Raw genomic sequence first — 21621 nt, 5'->3', positions numbered from 1 at the left:
CAAACCGTACATACTCACCTTTGCGTCCCCGGCGTCCGCTTCCTGCACTGACTGTGAGTGCCGGCACTGACTGTGAGTGCCGGCCCTAACAGCAGAGCGGTGACGTCACCGCTGTGCTGTGCTTTCACTTTACGGCCGGCGCTCAGTCAGTGCAGGAAGCAGACGCCGGGGGACGCGAAGGTGAGTATGTAGTGTTTGTTTTTTTACATTTTACACTGGTAACCAGGGTAAACATCGGGTTACTAAGCACGGCCCTGCGCTTAGTAACCCGATATTTACCCTGGTTACCATTGTAAAACATCGCTGGTATCGTTGCTTTTGCTGTCAAACACAACGATACACGGCGATCTGACGACCAAATAAAGTTCTGAACTTTAATCAAGCGACCAGCGATATCACAGCAGGATCCTGATCGCTGCTGCGTGTCAAACACAACGATATCGCTATCCAGGACGCTGCAACGTCACGGATCGCTAGCGATATCGTTTAGTGTGAAGGTACCTTAAGTGTGATCTGAGCCCAAGAGCGTTACTGATAAGGGTATTTTTTGTCATTAAATACTAAATGTTGTTAGTATTTGTTTTTCTTCCTAGCTGATCAAAGATCTGTTGACCGCCTTACCTGGCATGTTTACTAGCACAAGGGAAACGCACAGTGCTCTTGGTCCCGCTCTTCAAGGAGCTTTTAAATTGATGTCTCCCACTGGAGGAAGAATATCCGTATTCCAGACCCAGCTGCCGTCCTTAGGAGCTGGACTCTTACAGTCTAGAGAAGATCCAAACCAAAGATCCAGCTTAAAGGTACATTGTCCATGGATGTTCTATAAAATGCTTCTCTTTAAGGTGGTAGTTCTTTTTTATAATATATTCCTGTTTATTTTTCAGGGAATACAGCACTTGGGCCCCGCCACAGATTTCTATAAGAAGTTAGCTTTGGATTGCTCCGGACAGCAAACTGCTGTGGACTTGTTTCTTCTAAGTTCACAGTATTCTGACCTGGCATCGCTAGGTTGGTACACATGTAGCCGTTTTAAGTTTCTGTATTTGTTTCTGTGATTGGAAAAGAATACACTGGTAAAGGGGATAATCCCTGACTTTATTATTGATGAACTATTCTATGGATTAGGTCCTCTGTATCAGATCTGTGGGGATCAGACTCCCAACACCCTCAGCGATCAGCACTGCAGAAGAGGATAAAGGTACCTTCACACTAAACGATATTGCTAGCGATCCGTGACGTTGCAGTGTCCTGGATAGCGATATCGTTGTGTTTGACACGCAGCAGCGATCAGGATCCTGCTGTGATATCGCTGGTCGTTGATTAAAGTTCAGAACTTTATTTGGTCGTCAGATCGCCGTGTATCGTTGTGTTTGACAGCAAAAGCAACGATACCAGCGATGTTTTACAATGGTAACCAGGGTAAATATCCGGTTACTAAGCGCAGGGCCGCGCTTAGTAACCCGATGTTTACCCTGGTTACCAGTGTAAAATGTAAAAAAACAAACAGTACATACTCACCTTCGCGTCCCCCGGCGTCCGCTTCCTGCACTGACTGAGCGCTGGCCGTAAAATGAAAGTACAGCACAGCGGTGACGTCACCGCTCTGCTGTTAAGGCCGGCACTCAGTCAGTGCAGGAAGCGGACGCCGGGGGACGCGAAGGTGAGTATGTAGTGTTTGTTTTTTTACATTTTACACTGGTAACCAGGGTAAACATCGGGTTACTAAGCACGGCCCTGCGCTTAGCAACCCGATGTTTACCCTGGTTACCCAGGGACTTCGGCATCGTTGGTCGCTGGAGAGCGGTCTGTGTGACAGCTCTCCAGCGACCAAACAGCGACGCTGCAGCGATCGGCATCGTTGTCTGTATCGCTGCAGCGTCGCTTAGTGTGACGGTACCTTAAGAAAGACCTTGGCACTCCTTGATTGCAGTGGAGAAAATATTTATCTGCCATCATCTGCTGTTTAGGAGTACCGCACTTTACAAGATGACCAACATTTCAGTCCACCCGGACCTTGATCACGGCCTGTTAGGAGCAGTGCGGTGGACGCTCATGTGGTCTTTGGTAGATTATGGTCCACACTGAATCCCATTTATACCAGCTCTGAACATCTAGAAATGGCACAGAATGGCACTGCAAACTCTCTTTCATTATTTGCATTTCCATTCCACTATGGCACATTTATTCAGCTGATCAGTGGAGGTGTGGGAAGTTTAACCCCTACCGATGTTCTACTGAGGACCTATCCTAAAGTCACGGAAAACGTCTTAGTAAGATATTTTTCCGATTACGTTAAAATCTTAGCCTCTCACCCAGCCAAATCAGATCTCATACTCTGCACTGACGAGGAGCAATACCCCCCGAAACACTGTGTCTGCACATTGGGATTCTACTTTGGCTTTTATCCTAAGTCATATTGCAAGGCTCATTAATGGGTTGATATTGACTTGTAGGGTTGCTGCTTCCAATAGTTAGCACTAGGGCTCAAGTCCTTCTCTCTGAAGAGATGGCTTGAATATTTTGTTACCAGGTCAAAAGATATACATTCTGTTGACAGAGCCTGCCACTAAAAATCTTGTAAGGCCCCATTCAGACACCAGTTTTTCATTATGTGTTCATTCCGTAGTTTTCACAGATAGAACACATACCCTTTAAAATCTATTGAGCCGATCAAATGTCCATGTTTTGTGGCGGACCGTGTGTCTTCAAAAAAAAATTCAGCAAAGAGGCTTTAATGCATTTTTGCAATGTTTCTGCTGCCTTTTTTGTGAATAAAGCCTACATTTATTTGACATATACTGTAGACAAATTGGCTCCCCAAAATAGCAGCAAAACCTGCTCCTGGAATGCAGTGTTTTTACTGCCTAGAGAGCAAGTTTTGGCTGCAGAAAGAAATGCTGCGAAAACTCTGCGTATGAATATAGCTTTAGGGTTCATCCAGACATTGCAGCATTTTTCTGCAGTGGCAACATCTTTGTTACACACTAATTTAGTTGCAGACTATATATTTATTCTCTTATAATTATGGAAGAATGCACTAATATTATGCTATTGTGTTTTTCAGCCTGCATATCGAAATACTCTGCTGGATGCATCTACTACTATCCATCATTCCATCATAAGCACAACCCAGCTCAAGCTGATAAACTAAAGCAAGATCTGGATCATTATCTTACTAGGAAGATTGGCTTTGAAGCAGTAATGAGAATTCGCTGTACTAAAGGTATTTATCATTAGGCTTCTGTTATCCTTTGTCCAGGATGTGTCACGAGAACAGGAGTCCAGTGTCCGTTGTTTAAATAGTAGTACTCATATGACCAATGCTTCACTCACTGGGACCAGTGGGCACACATGCGCACAATTGCTCCTGAACATCTTGGAATGTAATCACATACGCACACATATGCTCGATTAACATGAATTTTGGACTCTGAGCATTTTGACCTCCACAGGTAAGACCATTACCTTTTCTGTGGATAGGTGATAAATGTTTAAATCAAAATTCATTTAATCTTTTATCCCCGTTATACAAAATGATGTACATGTACGTCAGCACTGGCGTCACTGAGTGTGATGTTAAGCTTCCTCCACACAGTAGATACCAGCGACGTTACTTATCCATCGTCAGTCTCTTAACAGCAGCAGACAAAGAGGATCTCTGATTACTGCTGTTAACTATTTAGATGCTGCTGATCACATTTTGCAGTGGCATTTACATGGAACGGTTGCTGGTGTGCACATGCAACGACTTTTAACTGCCTGCTGCCATTCCATCGTAGGGCATTAATGAGTTACCATGGCACCACTGGGCCATCATCACTGCCATGTTGGTACTCCTGATCTCACACAGGAGTACCAAAGATGTACTGCAGTACCATGGTCGGACAGTCATCAGACGATCCCCTAATAGGGCTAAAAAAAATCTATTTAAATATGTATATATAATATATATATTTCAAAAATATATACAGTTAGGTCCAGAAATATTTGGCCAGCGACAGAATCTTTGTGATTTGGTCTCTGCTTGACATTATTTTTTATTTAAACTGAAGCAACCGACATGAAATTGAACTGTAGACTTTCCGGTTTAATCAAAGGGGTTGAACAAAAATTTAGAAATTGCAACTATCTTTCTGCGAAGCCTCCTCATTTCAAGTACTCAAAAGTAATTGGACAGATAAACTTTACCATAAATAAAATGTTCATTTTTAATACTTATAGAGTCCTTTTCAGGCAATGACTTCCTGAAGTCTGGAACCATGGACGTCACCAAACGCTGGGTTTCTTCCTTTGTGATGCTTTGCCAGGCCTTTACTGCAGCTGACTTCAGTTATTGCTTGTAGCTATTTCTATCTTAATAGAGACAAAATGGTAATCTTAGGCACTCAAAAAAATTTTTCTAAAATGGTTCATAAGTTCATATCATATTCCATTTATTGTACAGCCGACATAGGAAAATATAGACATCAATCCATCCGACATTTCGGCATATCTGCCTTTATCAAGGAAGTCTATATTGGTAGGCTCAAGTGAATATCATATAGGAATAGTCAATTCATGACAGGCATAAAGTGATACCCAGCTATTGTGTGAAGAAGTCGGCGTGCCCGCGGCAATTACAAGCGCCGCCTCCATTTCCTTCCTGCGCTGTATGTTCCCATCATGTGATGGGAGTCAAAGGGCAGCGCAAACTGCGCATGCCAGAAAAAAAAACTTACAGCTCAGGCACCGGGACATTCAGGAAGGAAATGGAGGCGGCGCACGGAGGCCCTGAGTGACAGCTGGGAGGCGTTTGTGTCAGGGGGGAAAGATATGCCCCCCCTCCCTAACAAACTGCAGGTAAGAGGGGCAAATTTAAAAAAAAGGGATTTTTGATACTCACCGTAAAATCTTTCTTGGAGCCTTCATTGGGGGACACAGGTAACCATGGGCCATGGGTGTATGCTGCTGTCGCTGGGAGGCTGACACTATGCAAAAAAGGAAGATAGCTCCTCCTTTGCAGTATACACCCACCGACAGGCACAAAGTACATCAGTTAGTGTTAGAGCAGTAGAAGCAACAAAAAACTCAACATATGTACCAATCCAACAACGATGGCACATAGACCAAATAATGGTACAACATCTGTACCCAAATAATGGTATAAACAGATAGGGAGGGTGCTGTGTCCCCCAATGAAGGCTCCAAGAAAGAGATTTTACGGTGAGTACCAAAAATCCCTCTTGCTTTATCGCTTCATTGGGGGACACAGGTAACCATGGTACGTCCCAAAGCAGTCCCTAGGGTGGGAAACAGGAAGATTCAAGGAATAAATGGACTCAGGTCAGCCGGTGCAAAACCGCCGCCTGCAGCACCTTCCTTCCCATGTCTGCATCAGATGAGGCATGGGTATGAATCCCGTAAAAACTCGCAAAGGAGTGCAAAGATGACCAGGTTGCGGCCCTACAATCTGGAAAGCCAAATCCTGGTAACGAACAGCCCAGGAGGCCCCCACCGCAGAGCGGAGTGAGCCTTCGCTTCCGGAAGAGCCTTCACCTTCGGAAGAGGCTGTTTGTCCTGAATGCGGAATGCCTCCACGGCAATAGTGAACTTAGAAGCTAGGAACCCATTAAGAAAACCCTCAGAGATTACGAACAGGGCATCAGATTGACGAAAAGGAACAGTCCTTGAAAGGTAGACTTGGATAGCTGTGATGGGATCCAGCTTGTAGAGGGACTTCTCCAGGAGATGTATAGTATTTGATGGTTCTCACTCGACAATATAGTGTGATTATATGGTGCCAGTGAAAAGGGGCCAATAGTCCCATAAATACAAGTTCAATTATAGAGTCACTGCACACATAATACAGAAAGTTTTTTGCTTTAGGTGAACGTTTATTATTTAAACGGTGATGTGTATAGCGACAGCTGACATTTCGTCCAGAACAAGGCCTTTATCACATAGTCGCCTTTTGCCTTTATTTCAATGGGGAATCACCGATTGGGTAAAATCACTGCTTATGCAAAGAAATAGCGCAATGTCCCCTTTAGCTTCAGCTGACTGTTCAATGTGTGCATTGGTTTCCCAGGAAATTCTTGTCCTGGTGTTTTGTCCAAGAGTCATTGGTGGCACAATGTAGGATGCAGGCACAGCGGCGTCTGAGCAGTGTGTGGGACAGCAAGAGTCCAGCAAGGGGGCGTGGCTAAGCGGATGGCGATCGCTTATTGGCCGGGGCCCGGTAAGCGGGCGTAGCTACACAGAGTCCGGGAGAAGGCCCAAAGCCGGGGGCTAAATTAACAGAGGACATGCAATTATGCGATGCCTTGGCACCTGCAATGACAGGACCGGAAAATGGCATTAATTAAGGTCCTAGTCCGGTATGAGGGAGTAGGGGCCCTCCTCTTGGCTGTGCCGCCCGAGGACTGCACCGGGCAGTGAGAGGAGGCCCCTTGATAGGGAAAAAAATGTGCGATAATTACGCGCGCTTAATGTGGGGGCGTTAACGAAGCACTAGCATGAATAAAAAGGAGGCCGCTGTCGTTCAGAGACGCCATATTCTGTGCGCAGTTCTTCACTGGTAAACAGTGAGGCAGGCGGGTAGCTGCCGGGGACAGAGAAAAGGACGTACCTGTAAAAGGTGAGTCCCGAATTCCTCTTCACTGACGAGGATCACATCAGGAGCCCTCAGGGTGTGCGAGGGTCACTGGAACCTGGGATCCTCCTTCCCGCACCGTCTCCGGACGGTGCAGAAGACTGCATCAACCCCTTACAAGAAGGGGGGAGGTCACCGCTGGTGACCACCGTCTTCCTCTTAGCCCTCTCCGAGGAGAGGGGTGAGGAGGGGAAAAGGCAAGGACTGGCCACCAGGAATCACCCTGAAACACCAGTAAAGGTGACGGGATAAAGTCCTGCCTGCGGGTCCGAGAGTGGGCGATGTGGGTGACACCACACTGCTCTCTCGGTCGCATAAGTGTGGGAAAGCAGGGTGAGACATTGCACCCTGTTACCCTGAAGCTGAAGAACCTGAAAGACAAAGGAAAAAGATTAATAAAACACAGATCAGATCCAGGTCTGCCTCCTACAGACACTAAGCTTAAACTGAGGTACAGTACTTCCTGCCTGTCGGTGGGTGTATACTGCGGAGGAGGAGCTATCTTCCTTCTTTGCATAGTGTCTGCCTCCTAGCGACAGCAGCATACACCCATGGTTACCTGTGTCCCCCAATGACGCGATAAAGAAACGATTATTTCAGTGTTGGCAGGGACCCGAACTAAAAGAGCCACCTTGACAGAATGCAGCATTAGTGCTGCACAAGGTGGCTCTTGTAGTTAAAAACGCCGGGGGGGGGGGGGGTGACAGGTTCCCTTTAAACCTCTGGGTTACTTTTGTGGTATATGTTTTGGGTCATTGTCACTCTGGACTGTTTAGTGCCATCCAATCACCTTGGCGGCATTTAGATGAATGTGAGCAGAAAGTCTCACCCTGTACATTTCAGAATTCATCTGGCTGCTTCTGTCTTCGGTCACATCATCAGTAAACACTAGTGACCCAGTGCCACTTGAAGTCATGCATGCACTGCCTCCACCATGTTATACAGAGGATGTGGTGTGCTTTTGGAATATGAGCCTTTTCAAGCCTTCTCCATACTTTCTGCTTCCAATCATTCTGGTACAGATTGATCTTTGTTTAATCTGTACAAAGAATACTTCTCCAGAATTGGGCTGGGTTCTTTATATGTTTTTGGCAGTCTAATCTGGCCTTTCTATTATTCAGGCTGATTAAAGGGAACCAGTCACCCCCAAAATCGACGATGAGCTAAGCCCACCAGCATTCTGGAATGCTGTAGATAAGCCCCCGATGTATCCTGAAAGATGAGAAAAGTAGGTTATATTATACTCACCCAGGGGCGGTCCCGCTGCGGTCCGGACCGATGGGTGTCGCGGTCTGGTCCGGGACCTCCCATCTTCTTACGATCACGTCCTCTTCTTGTCTTCATGCCGCAGCTCCGGCGCAGGCGTACTCTGTCTGCCCTGTTGAGGGCAGAGCAAAGTACTGCAGTGCGCAGGCGCCGGGCCTCTCTGACCTTTCCCTGCGCACTGCAGTACTTTGCTCTGCCCTCAACAGGGGAGACAAAGTACGCCTGCGCCGGAGCTGCGGCATGAAGACAAGAGGAGGACGTGATCGTAAGAAGATGGGAGGCCCCGGACTGGACCGCGACACCCACCGCAGCGGGACCACCCCTGGGTGAGTATAATATAACCTCTTTTTCTTATCTTTCAGGTTACATCGGGGGCTTATCTACAGCATTACAGAATGCTGTAGATAAGCCCCTGATGCCTGTGGGCTTAGCTCACCTTCGATTTTGGGGATGACAGACTCTCTTTAAAGAGCTGTAATTCCTAAACCCTTAGGCTACTTTCACACTAGCGTCGTGCACTGCACGCCGCTATGCGTCGTTTTGTAGAGAAAACGCATCCTGCAAAAGTGCTTGCAGGATGCGTTTTTCCTCCATTGACTTGCATTAGCGACGCATTGCCACGGTTGCGTCGGACCGTCGCCACCAAAAAATGTTGCTTGTAACGTTTTTTGGTGCGTCGTTCCCGTCTTTTCTGGCCACGCATGCGCGGCCGGAACTCCGCCCCCTCCTCCCCGCACCTCACAATGGGGCAGCGGATGCGTTGAAAAACAGCATCCGCTGCCCCCGTTGTGCGGCGCATTCACTGCTAGCGTCGGTACGTCGCAACGACGCAATTCGTCGTGCTTCGTCCGACGCTAGTGTGAAAGTAGCCTTACTCCAATTAGGATGTTATTACCCTCAAATTAAAACTGAAAGTCTGCACTTTACGCCAATATTGATTATATAACTGTACCTTAAATATGTTTTTCTAAACAGCTAAAATGTCAAAACTTGTTACTATCAAAATATTTCTAGACCTAATTGTATATGGTATTAGTGTGTCCGTAAAAGTCCTGTCTATCAAAATCTAAAATTTGTTAACCCATATGGTAAACGCCATAGAGACAATAAAGAAATCAAAACACCTACCTAAGAAAATGCAATAAAAAAAATGCTCAAAATGTCGTATGTATCCCAAATTTTTATCACTAAAACCAACAGCTTGCCACACAAAAAGAAGCCCATGCACCACTGCATTGACCGAAAGTTACAAATGGGTCTCAGAAAAGGCCGACACAAACTAACATTTTCTTTTTACAAGCTTCTTAAATTTTTAGTTTTTTTTTTTTTTTGAGCATTAAAAAAAAATCTATGTAAATATGTATCGGCTGAATCATACTGATCTGAATTGAGATAATTTTTGCCGCACAATACGAGCTAAAACTGCTACTTATCAGTCCAGTAATGCTAGCACACCGCTATCTATGTATATGGAGATGCCAGCTGGCAGATAGCGTGTGCGTGTGGGGGCCTCACCCTTTCCTAAACGTAGCGCAGATGTGACATACTCCTTTACTAAGGCCATGTTCACACTGCAGACATTATTTCTTACTAGATGGTGGCCCGATTCTAACACATCGGGTATTCTAGAATATGTATATAGTTTATTTATGAAGTTTTCAGAATAATGCAATTTATACACAGGATTCGGACTGCGCCTGTCGCTGATTGGTCACGCCCGGCTCGCCACAAACAATCAGTGAAGCCAGGGCCGGCTCCAGGTTTTTGAGGGCCCCGGGCGAAAGAGTCTGTGGGCCCCCCTCTTTAACACATACCACGATTCATGATGCACAGATACAGCAGAGAAATATAGCACAGCCAAATAGCATATAGCACAGGCCACGTAGCATATAGCACAGGCCACGTAGCATATAGCACAGGCCACGTAGCGTATAGCACAGGCCACGTAGCGTATAGCACAGGCCACGTAGCGTATAGCACAGGCCACGTAGCGTATAGCACAGGCCACGTAGCGTATAGCACAGGCACGTAGCGTATAGCACAGGCACGTAGCGTATAGCACAGCCCACGCAGCGTATAGCACAGCCCACGCAGCGTATAGCACAGCCCACGCAGCGTATAGCACAGCCCACGCAGCGTATAGCACAGCCCACGCAGCGTATAGCACAGCCCACGCAGCGTATAGCACAGCCCACGCAGCGTATAGCACAGCCCACGCAGCGTATAGCACAGCCCACGCAGCGTATAGCACAGCCCACGCAGCGTATAGCACAGCCCATGTAGTATATATAGCAATGTAGGCACCATATCACTGTTAAAAAAAAGAATTAAAATAAAAAATAGTTATATACTCACCTTCCGGCGACCCCCGGATCCAGGCCAGGTGTTTAGCGATGCTCCTCGCGACGCTTCGGTCCAAGAATGCATTGCGGTCTCGCGAGATGATGACGTAGCGGTCTCGCGAGACCGCAATGCATGGACCCGGAGGAGCGGGAAAGGCACCAGAAGGTGAGAAAATAATGATTTTTCATTTTTTTTTTAATTATTTTTAACATTAGATCTTTTTACTATAGTAAAAAGTTGGTCACACAGGGTTAATAGCAGCTTTAAAGGGAACCTGTCACCCCCAAAATCGATGGTGAGGTAAGCTCACCGTGATCAGGAGCTTATTTACAGCATTCTGTAATGCTGTAGATAAGCCCCCGATGTGACGTTAGATTATACTCACTCAGGGGCGGTCCCGCTCCGATGGGTGTCTCTGGTCCGGTGCCTCCTATCTTCATTCCATGACGTCCTCTTCTGGTCTTCACGCCGCAGCACAGGCGTACTTTGTCTCCCCTGTTGAGGGCAGAGCAAAGTACTGCAGTGCGCAGGCGCCAGGACTGATCAGAGAGGCCCGGCGCCTGCGCACTGCAGTACTTTGCTCTGCCCTCAACAGGGCAGATAAAGTACGCCTGCGCCGCAGCCGCGGCATGAAGACCAGAAGAGGACGTCATGGAATAAAGATGGGAGGCTCCGGACCGGACCTGAGACACTCATCGGATCCGGACCGCAGTGGGACCGCCCCTGGGTGAGTATAATCTAACGTCTTTTTCTCCTCTTTCAGGATACATCGGGGGCTTATCTACAGCATTACAGAATGCTGTAGATAAGCCCCTGATGACGGTGAGCTTACCTCACCATCGATTTTGGGGGTGACAGGTTCCCTTTAAAGGACTGCGTTACACCGCGGCATAACGCGGTGTAACGCAGCCATTAACCCTGTGTGAGCGCTGACTGGAGGGGGCACTGACGGAGAGTAGGAAGGGGCGAATTCGCAGCCGGACCGTGCCTGTCGCTGATTGGTCGCGGCCGGCGGGCCACGACCAATCAGCGACGCGGGATTTCCGTTACAGACAGACAGACAGACGGAAGTGACCCTTAGACAATTATATAGATAGATGGTTTGCAGATTCCGCAGCACTTTACAGACATCATTGCTGCTCCCATTGGGGTTGACAGTCTAAATTCCCTATTACTAGGTCATTGGAGTATGGGAGGAAACCGGAGAACCTGGAGGAAACCCACACCAAACAGGGAGAACAAACAAACACCTTGCAGATGTTGTCCTTGGTGGGATTTGAACCCAGGATCCCAGCGCTGCAAAGCAACAGTGCTAACCACTGAGCCACCATGCTGCCCATAATGCAGAACTGCCAATGGAGTAGATCCGATGGAGCCATAGAATGCAGTGACGCAAACCGTGTTCAAATGGTGTTTTGTTTTTTGTTTTTTCTCTGAATGTGTCTGTTTGGCACAGAAATGTAGACATTTGAATTCCGTTTGTCATTGTCTTCTGGCCCCATCAGAGGTTAGTCTGAATCCCATTTTGGGGGATTGTGACGGATCCATCAGACACAATGCAGAGGCACAGTGTGAACAGGGCCTAAAACCGAAGCTACAGATGGATTTTACACAGTTTATTCTGATCCTTTCAGCGCGTCCGTAATTTGAATGTGTGTGTGCAATCTTATATTTATAAATACACACACATTGTAAGAATCGAAGACCCCCAGCATGTGATGACTGCCTGTGGCTTTCAGGGCCACCTGGTGGTTGTGATCTGGAGTGTGGCAGGTTGGAGTGGTCTGCATGACATTCGTCCTCTCCATCCCCTATGGCCATTCTTAGCATGTTTGTGAGACACGGGCAGTGAACATTTGCTGAAGCTGGCCTCACTATTCCTCCACACACACTCCCCATCTCATCTTCCCTCTGAAATTCCAGTAGCCAGATCCTTCTCTCCGCTGACATCTTTTTGGGGGAGGGGGGAGAGTTGAGAGGCCCCATATGCATTGCATAAGCTGGCTAGGTCCAACAGTTGCTCTCTGTGTAATACATTTTTTGTATATTTATAGTCATTAAATGGCTTAGTAATGGTAGATTTATTTTTACCTGATCCCCATAGTATATATCCAGTGCTAAGATATATACACCATAAAAAATTCCTAGGCTTCGGGTGTCTAAAATGAAAGGTTAGTTCTGCCAGGAGAGAAGAACATTACTTCTGTCTAAAATGCTCTGCTTCCTCAAGGCTGTATTTGACTTGGATGTGGATACAAATAATGCTCCTCCTTTGTGATCACTTTTTAAAGTGACCGTCCATCCTAGTAATTACTTACTGCATGGTTATAACATAACATGTTGTTACCCGCAGCTACCAGTAGAGGGAGCCTAGTAGATGCCTGCCTGTAGGTTACTGTGCACTAAGCTCCATGCTCCGAATGTTATTTGGCATCTAAATCTGATTTCCATAGCTCCGATTTACTATAGGGAAATAATAAAAGTGGTGTCTTCCCCACTAGATACTTGCACATAATGATCTCTCTCTGTGTCCATTTTGTTAGCACAATGCCATTGTATAATACTAAGAGAGGCATCTGTCATTGAGGCTTTTCTGGTGTAGTATATGTTGTGTCACGCATGTTTGCTCTGTTTTAGGCCTCTCAATACATACTTTCCATGGAAATTTTTTTGTGCGGTCAACGGACCTGTTATCACTTGCCAACATCAGTGAGGATGCTGGATTTGCAGTGCAGATGTCTTTAGAAGAAAGTCTGACGGACAGTTCCTTGGCATGTTGTCAAGTGGCCCTTCTCTACACGTCTAGCAAAGGTAGTTCTTTCTCAGGGCTTTTGGGGGGATTTTATAAAGTATTAATATATACCGTATATACTCGAGTATAAGCCGACCCCCTTAATTTTGCCACAAAAAACTGGGAAAACTTAATGACTCAAGTATAAGCCTAGGGTGGAAAATGCAGCAGCCACTGGTAAATTTCAAAAATAAAAATAGATACCAATAAAAGTAAAATTGAGACATCAGTAGTTTAAGTGTTTTTGAATATCCATATAGAATCAGGAGCCCCATATAATGCTCCATACAGTTCATGATGTCCCCATAAGATGCTCCATACAAAATAGGCCCCATATAATGCTCCATACAGTTTATGATGGGCTCCAAAAGATGCCCCATATAATGCTGCACAAATGTTGATTATGACCCCATAAGATGCACCATACAGATATTTGCCTCGTATAATGCTGCACATGGCCCCATAAGATTCTCCATAGGGATATTTGCCCCATATAATGCTGCACATGGCCCCATAAGATTCTCCATACAGATATTTGCCCCATATAATGCTGCACATGGCCCCATAAGATGCTCCATACAGACATTTGCCCCATATGCTGTGATTAAAAAAAATAAAAAAATCACATACTCACCTCTCAGGCCCCTGGCACTTGCTATATTCACCCGTTCCACCGCCGCTGTTTCTTCCCCGTCCTCTGCACTGACGTTCAGGCAGAGGGCGGCGCGCACTAATCGCGTCACCGCGCCCTCTGACCTGAGTGTCACTGCAGAGGACGCAGAAGACGCAGCGGCACCGACGGTGGAACGGGGAGCAGGTGAATATTGCGCACTGCGTTGTACTCACCTGCTCCTGGCGAGGTCCCTGCACGTCTGTTCCCCGGCACGGGAAGCTTCTTCCTGTAGTGAGCGGTCACATGGTACCGCTCATTACAGTAATGAATATGCGGCTCCACCCCTATGGGAGTGGAGTCGGGTCCATTTTCATTACTGTAATGAGCAGTACCATGTGACCGCTCACTACAGGGAGAAGCTGCCGGGGTACCAGGGATGTGCAGGGACCGCGCCAGGAGCAGGTGAGTATTATTACACAGCTCCGCTCCCCCTCCCCTGCAGACCCTCGGTATGACTCGCGTATAAGCCGAGAGAGTTACTTTCAGCCCAAAAAAGTCGGCTGAAAATCTCGGCTTATACTTGAGTATATACAGTACACTGCTCAAAAAAATAAAGGGAACCCTTAAACAACAGAATATAACTCCAAGTAAATCAAACTTCTGTGAAATCAAACTATTCACTTAGGAAGCAACACTGTTTGGCAATCAATTGGCGCTACCATGAGACAGGTCAGTACACCAGGAGATGTGGAGGGGGCCGTAGGAGGGCAACAACCCAGCAGCAGGACCGCTACCTCAGCCTTTGTGCAAGGAGGAACAGGAGGAGCACTGCCAGAGCCCTGCAAAATGACCTCCAGCAGGCCACAAATGTGCATGTGTCTGCAAAAACGGTTAGAAACCGACTCCATGAGGATGGTCTGAGTGCCCGACGTCCACAGATGGGGGTTGTGCTCACAGCCCAACACCATGCAGGACACTTGGCATTTGCCACAGAACACCACGATTGGCAAATTCACCACCGGCACCCTGTGTTCTTCACAGATGAAAGCAGGTTCACACTCAGCATATGTGACAGACGTGACCGAGTCTGGAGAAACCGTGGAGAGCGATCTGCTGCCTGCAACATCCTTCAGCATGACCAGTTTGGCAGTGGGTCAGTAATGGTGTGGGGTGGCATTTCTTTGGAGGACCGCACAGCCCTCCATGTGCTCGCCAGAGGTAGCCTGACTGCCATTAGGTACCTAGATGAGATCCTCAGACCCCTTGTGAGACCATATGCTTGTGCGGTTGGCCCTGGGTTCCTCCTAATGCAAGACAATGCCAGACCTCATGTGGCTGGAGTGCGTCAGCAGTTCCTGCAAGATGAAGGCATTGAAGCTATGGACTGGCCCGCCCATTCCCCAGACCTGAATCCAATTGAACACATCTGGGACATCATGTCTCACACCATCCACCAACGTCACGTTGACCACAGACTATCCAGGAGTTGGTGGATGCTATAGTCCAGGTCTGGAAGGAGATCCCTCAGGAAACCATCCGCCGCCTCATCAGAAGCATGCCCAGGCGTTGTAGGGAGGTCATACAGAAACGTGGAGGCCACACACACTACTGAGCATCATTTCCTTGTCTTGAGGCTTTTCCACTGAAGTTGGATCAGCCTGTAACTTCATTTTCCACTTTGATTTTGAGCATTATTCCAACTCCAGACCTCCGTGGGATATTAGTTGTGATTTACGTTGATCATTTTTAGGTTTTATTGTTCTCAACAAATTCCACTATGTAATGAATAAAGATTTACAATTGGAATATTTCATTCAGTGATATCTAGGATGTGGGATTTTAGTGTTCACTTTATTTTTTTGAACAGTGTATTTATTTGGTAAAGTGAAATGTTCCAAATATATTTCTAGCTACTGACTAACACAGTGCAAAGATATCTTTTCCTTTTCTAATTACCAGCACACACACACAATTTGGTTGAGGAAGGTAGAATGGGTTCAAAGATCCCCTTTTAAATGTAATGCAATCTTGTTCCTCGCATGCAGGCCAGCGGAGGATACGTGTGCACACCTTGTGCCTGCCCGTGGTGAATTCGCTACCTGATGTGTTTGCAGGAGTAGATGTTCAGGCTACTACTTGTCTCTTGGCAAACATGGGTGAGATCTTATGTATTTCTTAATCAGAATGTAGATGTTTATCAAAGCTGTCAGCAAAGCATCTTGTATGTAAAATATATATACTAAATAATAATAAGTAGCTGTAACTGCAGTTTATAATATCAGTATGACTTCATATAAATATACACGCTCTGTACACACAAATGGATGCACACAGAGACACGTGTATGTGTGCATACATATATAATCCATACACACTGCTACACATATGCTTAGAAACCTCCTTACACAGACTTGGCACTCTCCAAATGGATAAACTGTACTCCTGAAACTCCCTGTCGGAGGCCTCATAACTAGCCAAACCAGTTCTCCTGCTTTGCGCTGATTAGGGGCAAACACCCCAAAACATGTCTGCCAATGGAGTGTCTATTTTGGCTTTTTACCCTACATCCTATGGCAAGGCCCTTTGTTAAGGTTGATATTGGCTTTTACGATTGCTACATTGAATATGTAGCACTAGAGTTTAGTCCTCTTTCTCCCTGTTTGCATGTGTGTATACATACTTATACACTCTTAAGCTTGTTATATTTTTATAATATTGCTTAATTTCTGAGAATTAAGGCACAATGCTAACTTGCCTAAACATGTGCTGCTTTTCCAAAGCTTTTCTGACATAACCAGGACTTGCTTAGCAAGCTGTATTAGGAATGTTAAAAGAAATTTCTCAGTGACCCCATTATGCCATTAAGATGCAGCATATGTCATAGTTATAAAATATCCGCTTAATAGCAAATGATGGTAAAGTATTTGAGATGGTATTTGTGTAAGGATGTCATTGTCATGATGTGTGTGTGTGTGTATATAGTTTAAATAGGAAAATATTTTCCATGTGTATATATTCTCTTTTTAAAGGGAACTTGTCACCACTTTTTTGCTCGATCAGCTAAAAATATCATTTAATTGCTTGTCAGGTATGCATTCCACATCTACATTTGAAACCCCCCGACACCCCATGCATCACCCATAAAAACCTTTTTAATTTGCCCCGTGCTGTATGTTAATCTGTTCGGCCCGGTCCGATGGGCGCTGCCTCTGTTCCCTCACTCCACCCCTCTTCGTCTTGCTGTATGCATTCTTCGCTGTGAATCTCGCAGAGCGCGTACAGACTTTGCGCGTGCGCATTGCAATGTGACCTCGTGCGTGCGCAGTATGCTTGCCCAATTGCGGGCAAAGCCGAAAAGCAGTATTGAGCATGCGCCAGTACTGCGCCGTACTGCTTTTCGGCTTTGCCCGCCTTTGGGCAAGCATACTGCGCACTTATTTAATTAGGCAGCACAAAAATAAGCAAGTTTGAAAATTGATTTGCTTTTTCTACCTGATGTCATCCTCCTTCAATAAGAGATTTTATCTTGGTGTGCAACTTGTTTCCATGGAAACTGGCCTCTACAGCCTTAACTCTTAAAGCGAGTCTATCATCAGGATTTTGCTAAGTAAACTACAGACAGTGTCAGGTTGGTGCTGTTATACTTATTAAAATGATACCTTGGTTGATGAAATCCGTCTTGTGGTTGTTGTTTAATGTGTATTTGTAGTTTTCAGTTAATGAGATTCGGATGCTTCATGTGGTGCTCTGATTACATATGCATCCTTACGGGCTTACATGACAGGTCACTGGTCCCACAGTGACCTGCCCCCTATTTTACATAATAGATATAATATTGTGGGGTTAGAAAAAAAAATTAACTTCAAAATGGCGTCGGCGCATGCGCAGTTGCATCTATCGGCAAGCTATGGATGTTACTGCACATGCATCGGGGCCACTTTGCTGAAGTTACGTTTTTTTTTTTTCTTTTTTAAAGCCAACAATAATATTATATGACTTATGTAAAATGGGTGGCAGGTCAGTGAGGGATCAGTGACCTGTCTTAAGCCCATAAGGATGAATATAAGAAGAGGGCACCAAATAAAGGACCGCCCACAGGCCCACCCCAAAGCACGAGAATCTCATTTACTGAAAACTGCAAATACAGATTAAACCACAACCACAAGACGGATGTCATCATCCAAGGGATCATTTTAATCAGTATAATGGCGCTGACCTGACAGTGCCTGTAGTATACTTAGCAAAATCCTGATGACCAGTTCGCTTTAACATACACTCGCGAAGACTCTCCACGTCATTGATTTGTATACAGCAGTTCTACTTGCCTCCCTCTCCCTAACTTGCATCATTACCAGTATAGAGCTTCCAGAGCAAGTCGGCTCTCTGCTCTCCCTGTCCAGAGTTGTGTGCTTGTCTAAATGTCTTATTATCTGTGTAAATACAGTGATAACAGTGCAGACATACAGCAAACCATTGCTAGCTGAATGTGTTACAGCAGACGTTGTGCTGAGCTTTATAGTTTTTCACTTCATCATATCTCACTCGAGGAGGACAGCCCGCCATGCTAGAAGCCAGGAAGTGAAGAAACTGCACTGCTCATGGCTGCTTAAGGGACAAGTTGCGAATACCCCTTTAAAGGGAACCTGTCACCCCCCCCCCCCCCCCAGTCGTTTCAAACTAAAAGAGCCATCTTGTGCAGCAGTAATGCTGCATTCTGACAAGGTGGTTCTTTTAGTTCTGGGTGCTGTAGCTAGAGAAATAATCAGTTTTGTAATTTGTCAGAAAATACCTTTTCTTCAGTCCTGGAGGCAGGCCTTTCCCCCCTGCTGCAGACGCCACACAGCCGTCACTCAAGTATTCTTGGCGCCTCCTCCTCACCGCTGTTTTGAAATGATCCGGCGCCTGCGCTCTTTTCCCCTGCCTTGGGCAGGCGCAGTGAGCGCTGCCCGTCTGTCCTCATATGCAGTCTAGCTGACTGCGCCTGTGCGGCCGCCCTGCCTGTAAACTGTAAATCCCAGCCCCGCAATGTCTTCTTATTTATTCATACTACGGGGCGGGGATTCACAGGCAGGGCGGCTGCACAGGCGCAGTCAGCTGGGCTGCATATGAGGACGGACGGGCAGCGCTCACTGCACCTGCACCAGGCAGGAAAAAAGAGCGCAGGCGCCGGCTCATTTCAAAACAGCGGTGAGGAGGAGGCGCCAAGAAGAATTGAGTGACGGCTGTGTGGCGTCTGCAGCAGGGGGGGAAGGCCTGCCTCCTTAACTGAAGAAAGGTATTTAGGACAAATTACAAAATGGATTATTTCTGCAGTTACAACCCAGAACTAAAAGAGCCACCTTGTCAGAATGCAGCATTACTGCTGCACAAGATGGCTCTTTTAGTTTCAAACGCCTGGGGGGGGGGGTGACAGGTTCCCTTTAAGGACATATTTTTTAGCTTGTAACTTTTTTTTTATGTTGGCTGTCATAGAGGATATAAAATAGATCTTTAGTATTTTGCGTGCATCTTGAGTGTATTCATGTCTGGAACATGACACTATGTTGTTTCCATGAATGGTGCTATGTGAATGGCTCTGCTGAGGTGGTTGAATACCGTTCAGTAGCTACAGAGTCGGCCTGCCATCTGCTTTTCTTCATCTCTCTTCTATGTTTTTGCAGCTGTAGATCGGTCAGTGACATCCAGTCTTTCTGATGCTAGAGATGCCTTGGTGAACGCAGTGGTAGACTCACTGTCCTCCTACAAGTCTACACTTTCAAACCTGCAGCAGTCCACTCTCATTGCGCCCACTTCTCTGAAACTTTTCCCCTTATATATTTTGGCTCTTCTTAAGCAGGTGAGTGAAAACATTTTATAACGAAACCAGTCTTTAGTATTTTTGGCTGAATCTAAAGCAGAGGCCTCCAAAATCTTTCACCAGAGGCAGCCCCCAAGGTCCTCCAAATAGGCACTAATTTCTTAGTAAATTTGGAGGATCGAATCCTAGCAAACTTTTATTTAAAAAAAAAAAAAAATGCGCGTTTTGATAAAACTGCCGCTATTGTATGTAGACTTTTCACTATAAAGATTAAGGCCCCGATTCATCAGTGTTTTGCCAGCTCATACAACACTTTGAAAAGTCCCAAAAGATTTGCACAATGCAAAGTTGCACAAAAATGTTGCAATTTGTAGCATTTTCACACCTGATTTGGGCCGCTCCGCCAAAATGGGCATAGCTGGGGAGGAGTGAGGGCATGGCTACAGCCAACCATTAAAGTTATCAAACGTGGCATCATTTCTTACTCCTTACTCCAGAAATTTTGCTGGAGTAATATCTCTAGCCAGGAACACCTGAGGCACACACCATGATAACATGCACCAATTTTATCATGTGATTTCATGACTTTTGGTGCATATTACTCCCGCATGTCGCTCATTAATGCTACGTTCACATTAGCGGCGGGCGGCGCCGCATGCGTCATGCGCCCCTATATTTAACATGGGGGCGCATGGACATGCGTCGCACTTGCGTTTTGCGTCGCTGCGGCGCCCGCGTCCGGGCGCAGAGGACGCAGCAAGTTGCATTTTTGCTGCGTCCAAAATCAATTAAAAAAAGGACGCATGCGGCGCAAAACGCAGCGTTGTGCATGCGTTTTGCTGCATTTTTGTTTGCGTTGTGCGCTGCGGCGCCGACGCTGCGGCGCACAACGCAAATGTGAACGTACCGTAAGAGAGTCAAAACACTATTCTTAATGAATCCCAGCCTGTAGCATGATGCTGAAGAAAGTATGTGAAGGAGGCCATAATGGGAACTTGTGGCTTACATAGTTATTCTGCAGAGGGCCTATATCTTTTTTTGTTATTCTTTTGTTGTTAGCGCACAGTCTGATCTGCAGATTAGACTCGCTCATTGACTTGAAATGCTATAGAAAAATGGCTGATGGCACTTGAATGCCTCTCGTGTGTCATCCAAGTGCTGCCGTTTTTCATTAAGCTGGTGATAAGTTTTTGAAAACCCTTAGTTTTATTTTATACAGACATTTTTATTTTTCATGTTAGAAAAACCAATTAAGGTACTTAGTGCACAAATTGAACACAATTGGTACACAAATTTGTGTGCCCACCAGCCACCACAAGGTGACCTTTCCTTGATGAGACCCTAACCATTTCTATCAAACATGCCTCTCCCAGGCCTACTCACAAGGCATAATTTGCAAGGTGATTTTATTCAGTGATGTATATACATGGATGTGAAGCAAATCCAATAGAGTACAAAATGAAGTCAGTGTAAACAGGCGCAAGCGTCAGGAACTGCATTACATACCGTGCAGTGGTACTCTGTGCTAAAATATATGCAAATCCAATAGGGTACATATATATCCAATAAAGTGGAAGCGACACTAAAGGTACCTTCACATTAAGCGACGCTGCAGCGATAGCGACAACGATGCCGATCGCTGCAGAGTCGCTGTTTGATCGCTGGAGAGCTTTCACACAGACCGCTCTCCAGCGACCAACGATGCCGAGGCCCCCGGGTAACCAGGGTAAACATCGGGTTGCTAAGCGCAGGGCCGCGCTTAGTAACCCGATGTTTACCCTGGTTACCAGCGTAAAATGTAAAAAAAACAAACGCTACATACTTACATTCGCGTCCCCCGGCGTCCGCTTCCTGCACTGACTGAGCGCCGGCCCTAACAGCAGAGCGGTGACGTCACCGCTCTGCTGTTAGGGCCGGCGCTCAGTCAGTGTGGGAAGCGGACGCCGGGGGATGCGAAGGTGAGTATGTACTGTTTGTTTTTTTTACATTTACAATGGTAACCAGGGTAAACATCGGGTTACTAAGCGCGGCCCTGCGCTTAGTAACCCGATGTTTACCCTGGTTACCAGTGTAAAACATTGCTGGCATCGTTGCTTTTGGTGTCAAACACGACGATACACGCCGGTCTGACGACCAAATAAAGTTCTGAACTTTGTTCAACGACCAGAGATATCACAGCA

General features: G+C 46.2%; 1 protein-coding gene across 3 annotated transcripts in view; it reads left to right on the top strand.

Annotated features, from left to right (window-relative positions):
* Positions 1-21621, top strand: part of SEC24B (SEC24 homolog B, COPII component) — a 118215-nt gene that overhangs the window by 48702 nt on the left and 47892 nt on the right. For all 3 annotated transcript variants that reach the window (XM_077278974.1, XM_077278981.1, XM_077278975.1), the window contains 6 exons: positions 594-800; positions 885-1008; positions 3065-3223; positions 12878-13051; positions 15690-15800; positions 19305-19480. In XM_077278974.1, coding sequence (XP_077135089.1) covers positions 594-800; positions 885-1008; positions 3065-3223; positions 12878-13051; positions 15690-15800; positions 19305-19480 — 951 coding nt within the window. The remainder of the gene's footprint in view (positions 1-593; positions 801-884; positions 1009-3064; positions 3224-12877; positions 13052-15689; positions 15801-19304; positions 19481-21621) is intronic.

The sequence above is a fragment of the Ranitomeya variabilis genome, chromosome 1, assembly GCF_051348905.1.
Source record: "Ranitomeya variabilis isolate aRanVar5 chromosome 1, aRanVar5.hap1, whole genome shotgun sequence".
Lineage (NCBI taxonomy): Eukaryota > Metazoa > Chordata > Amphibia > Anura > Dendrobatidae > Ranitomeya > Ranitomeya variabilis.
The sequence above is the reverse complement of the archived record's forward strand: the minus strand, read 5'-3'. Positions and strand labels throughout refer to the sequence as shown.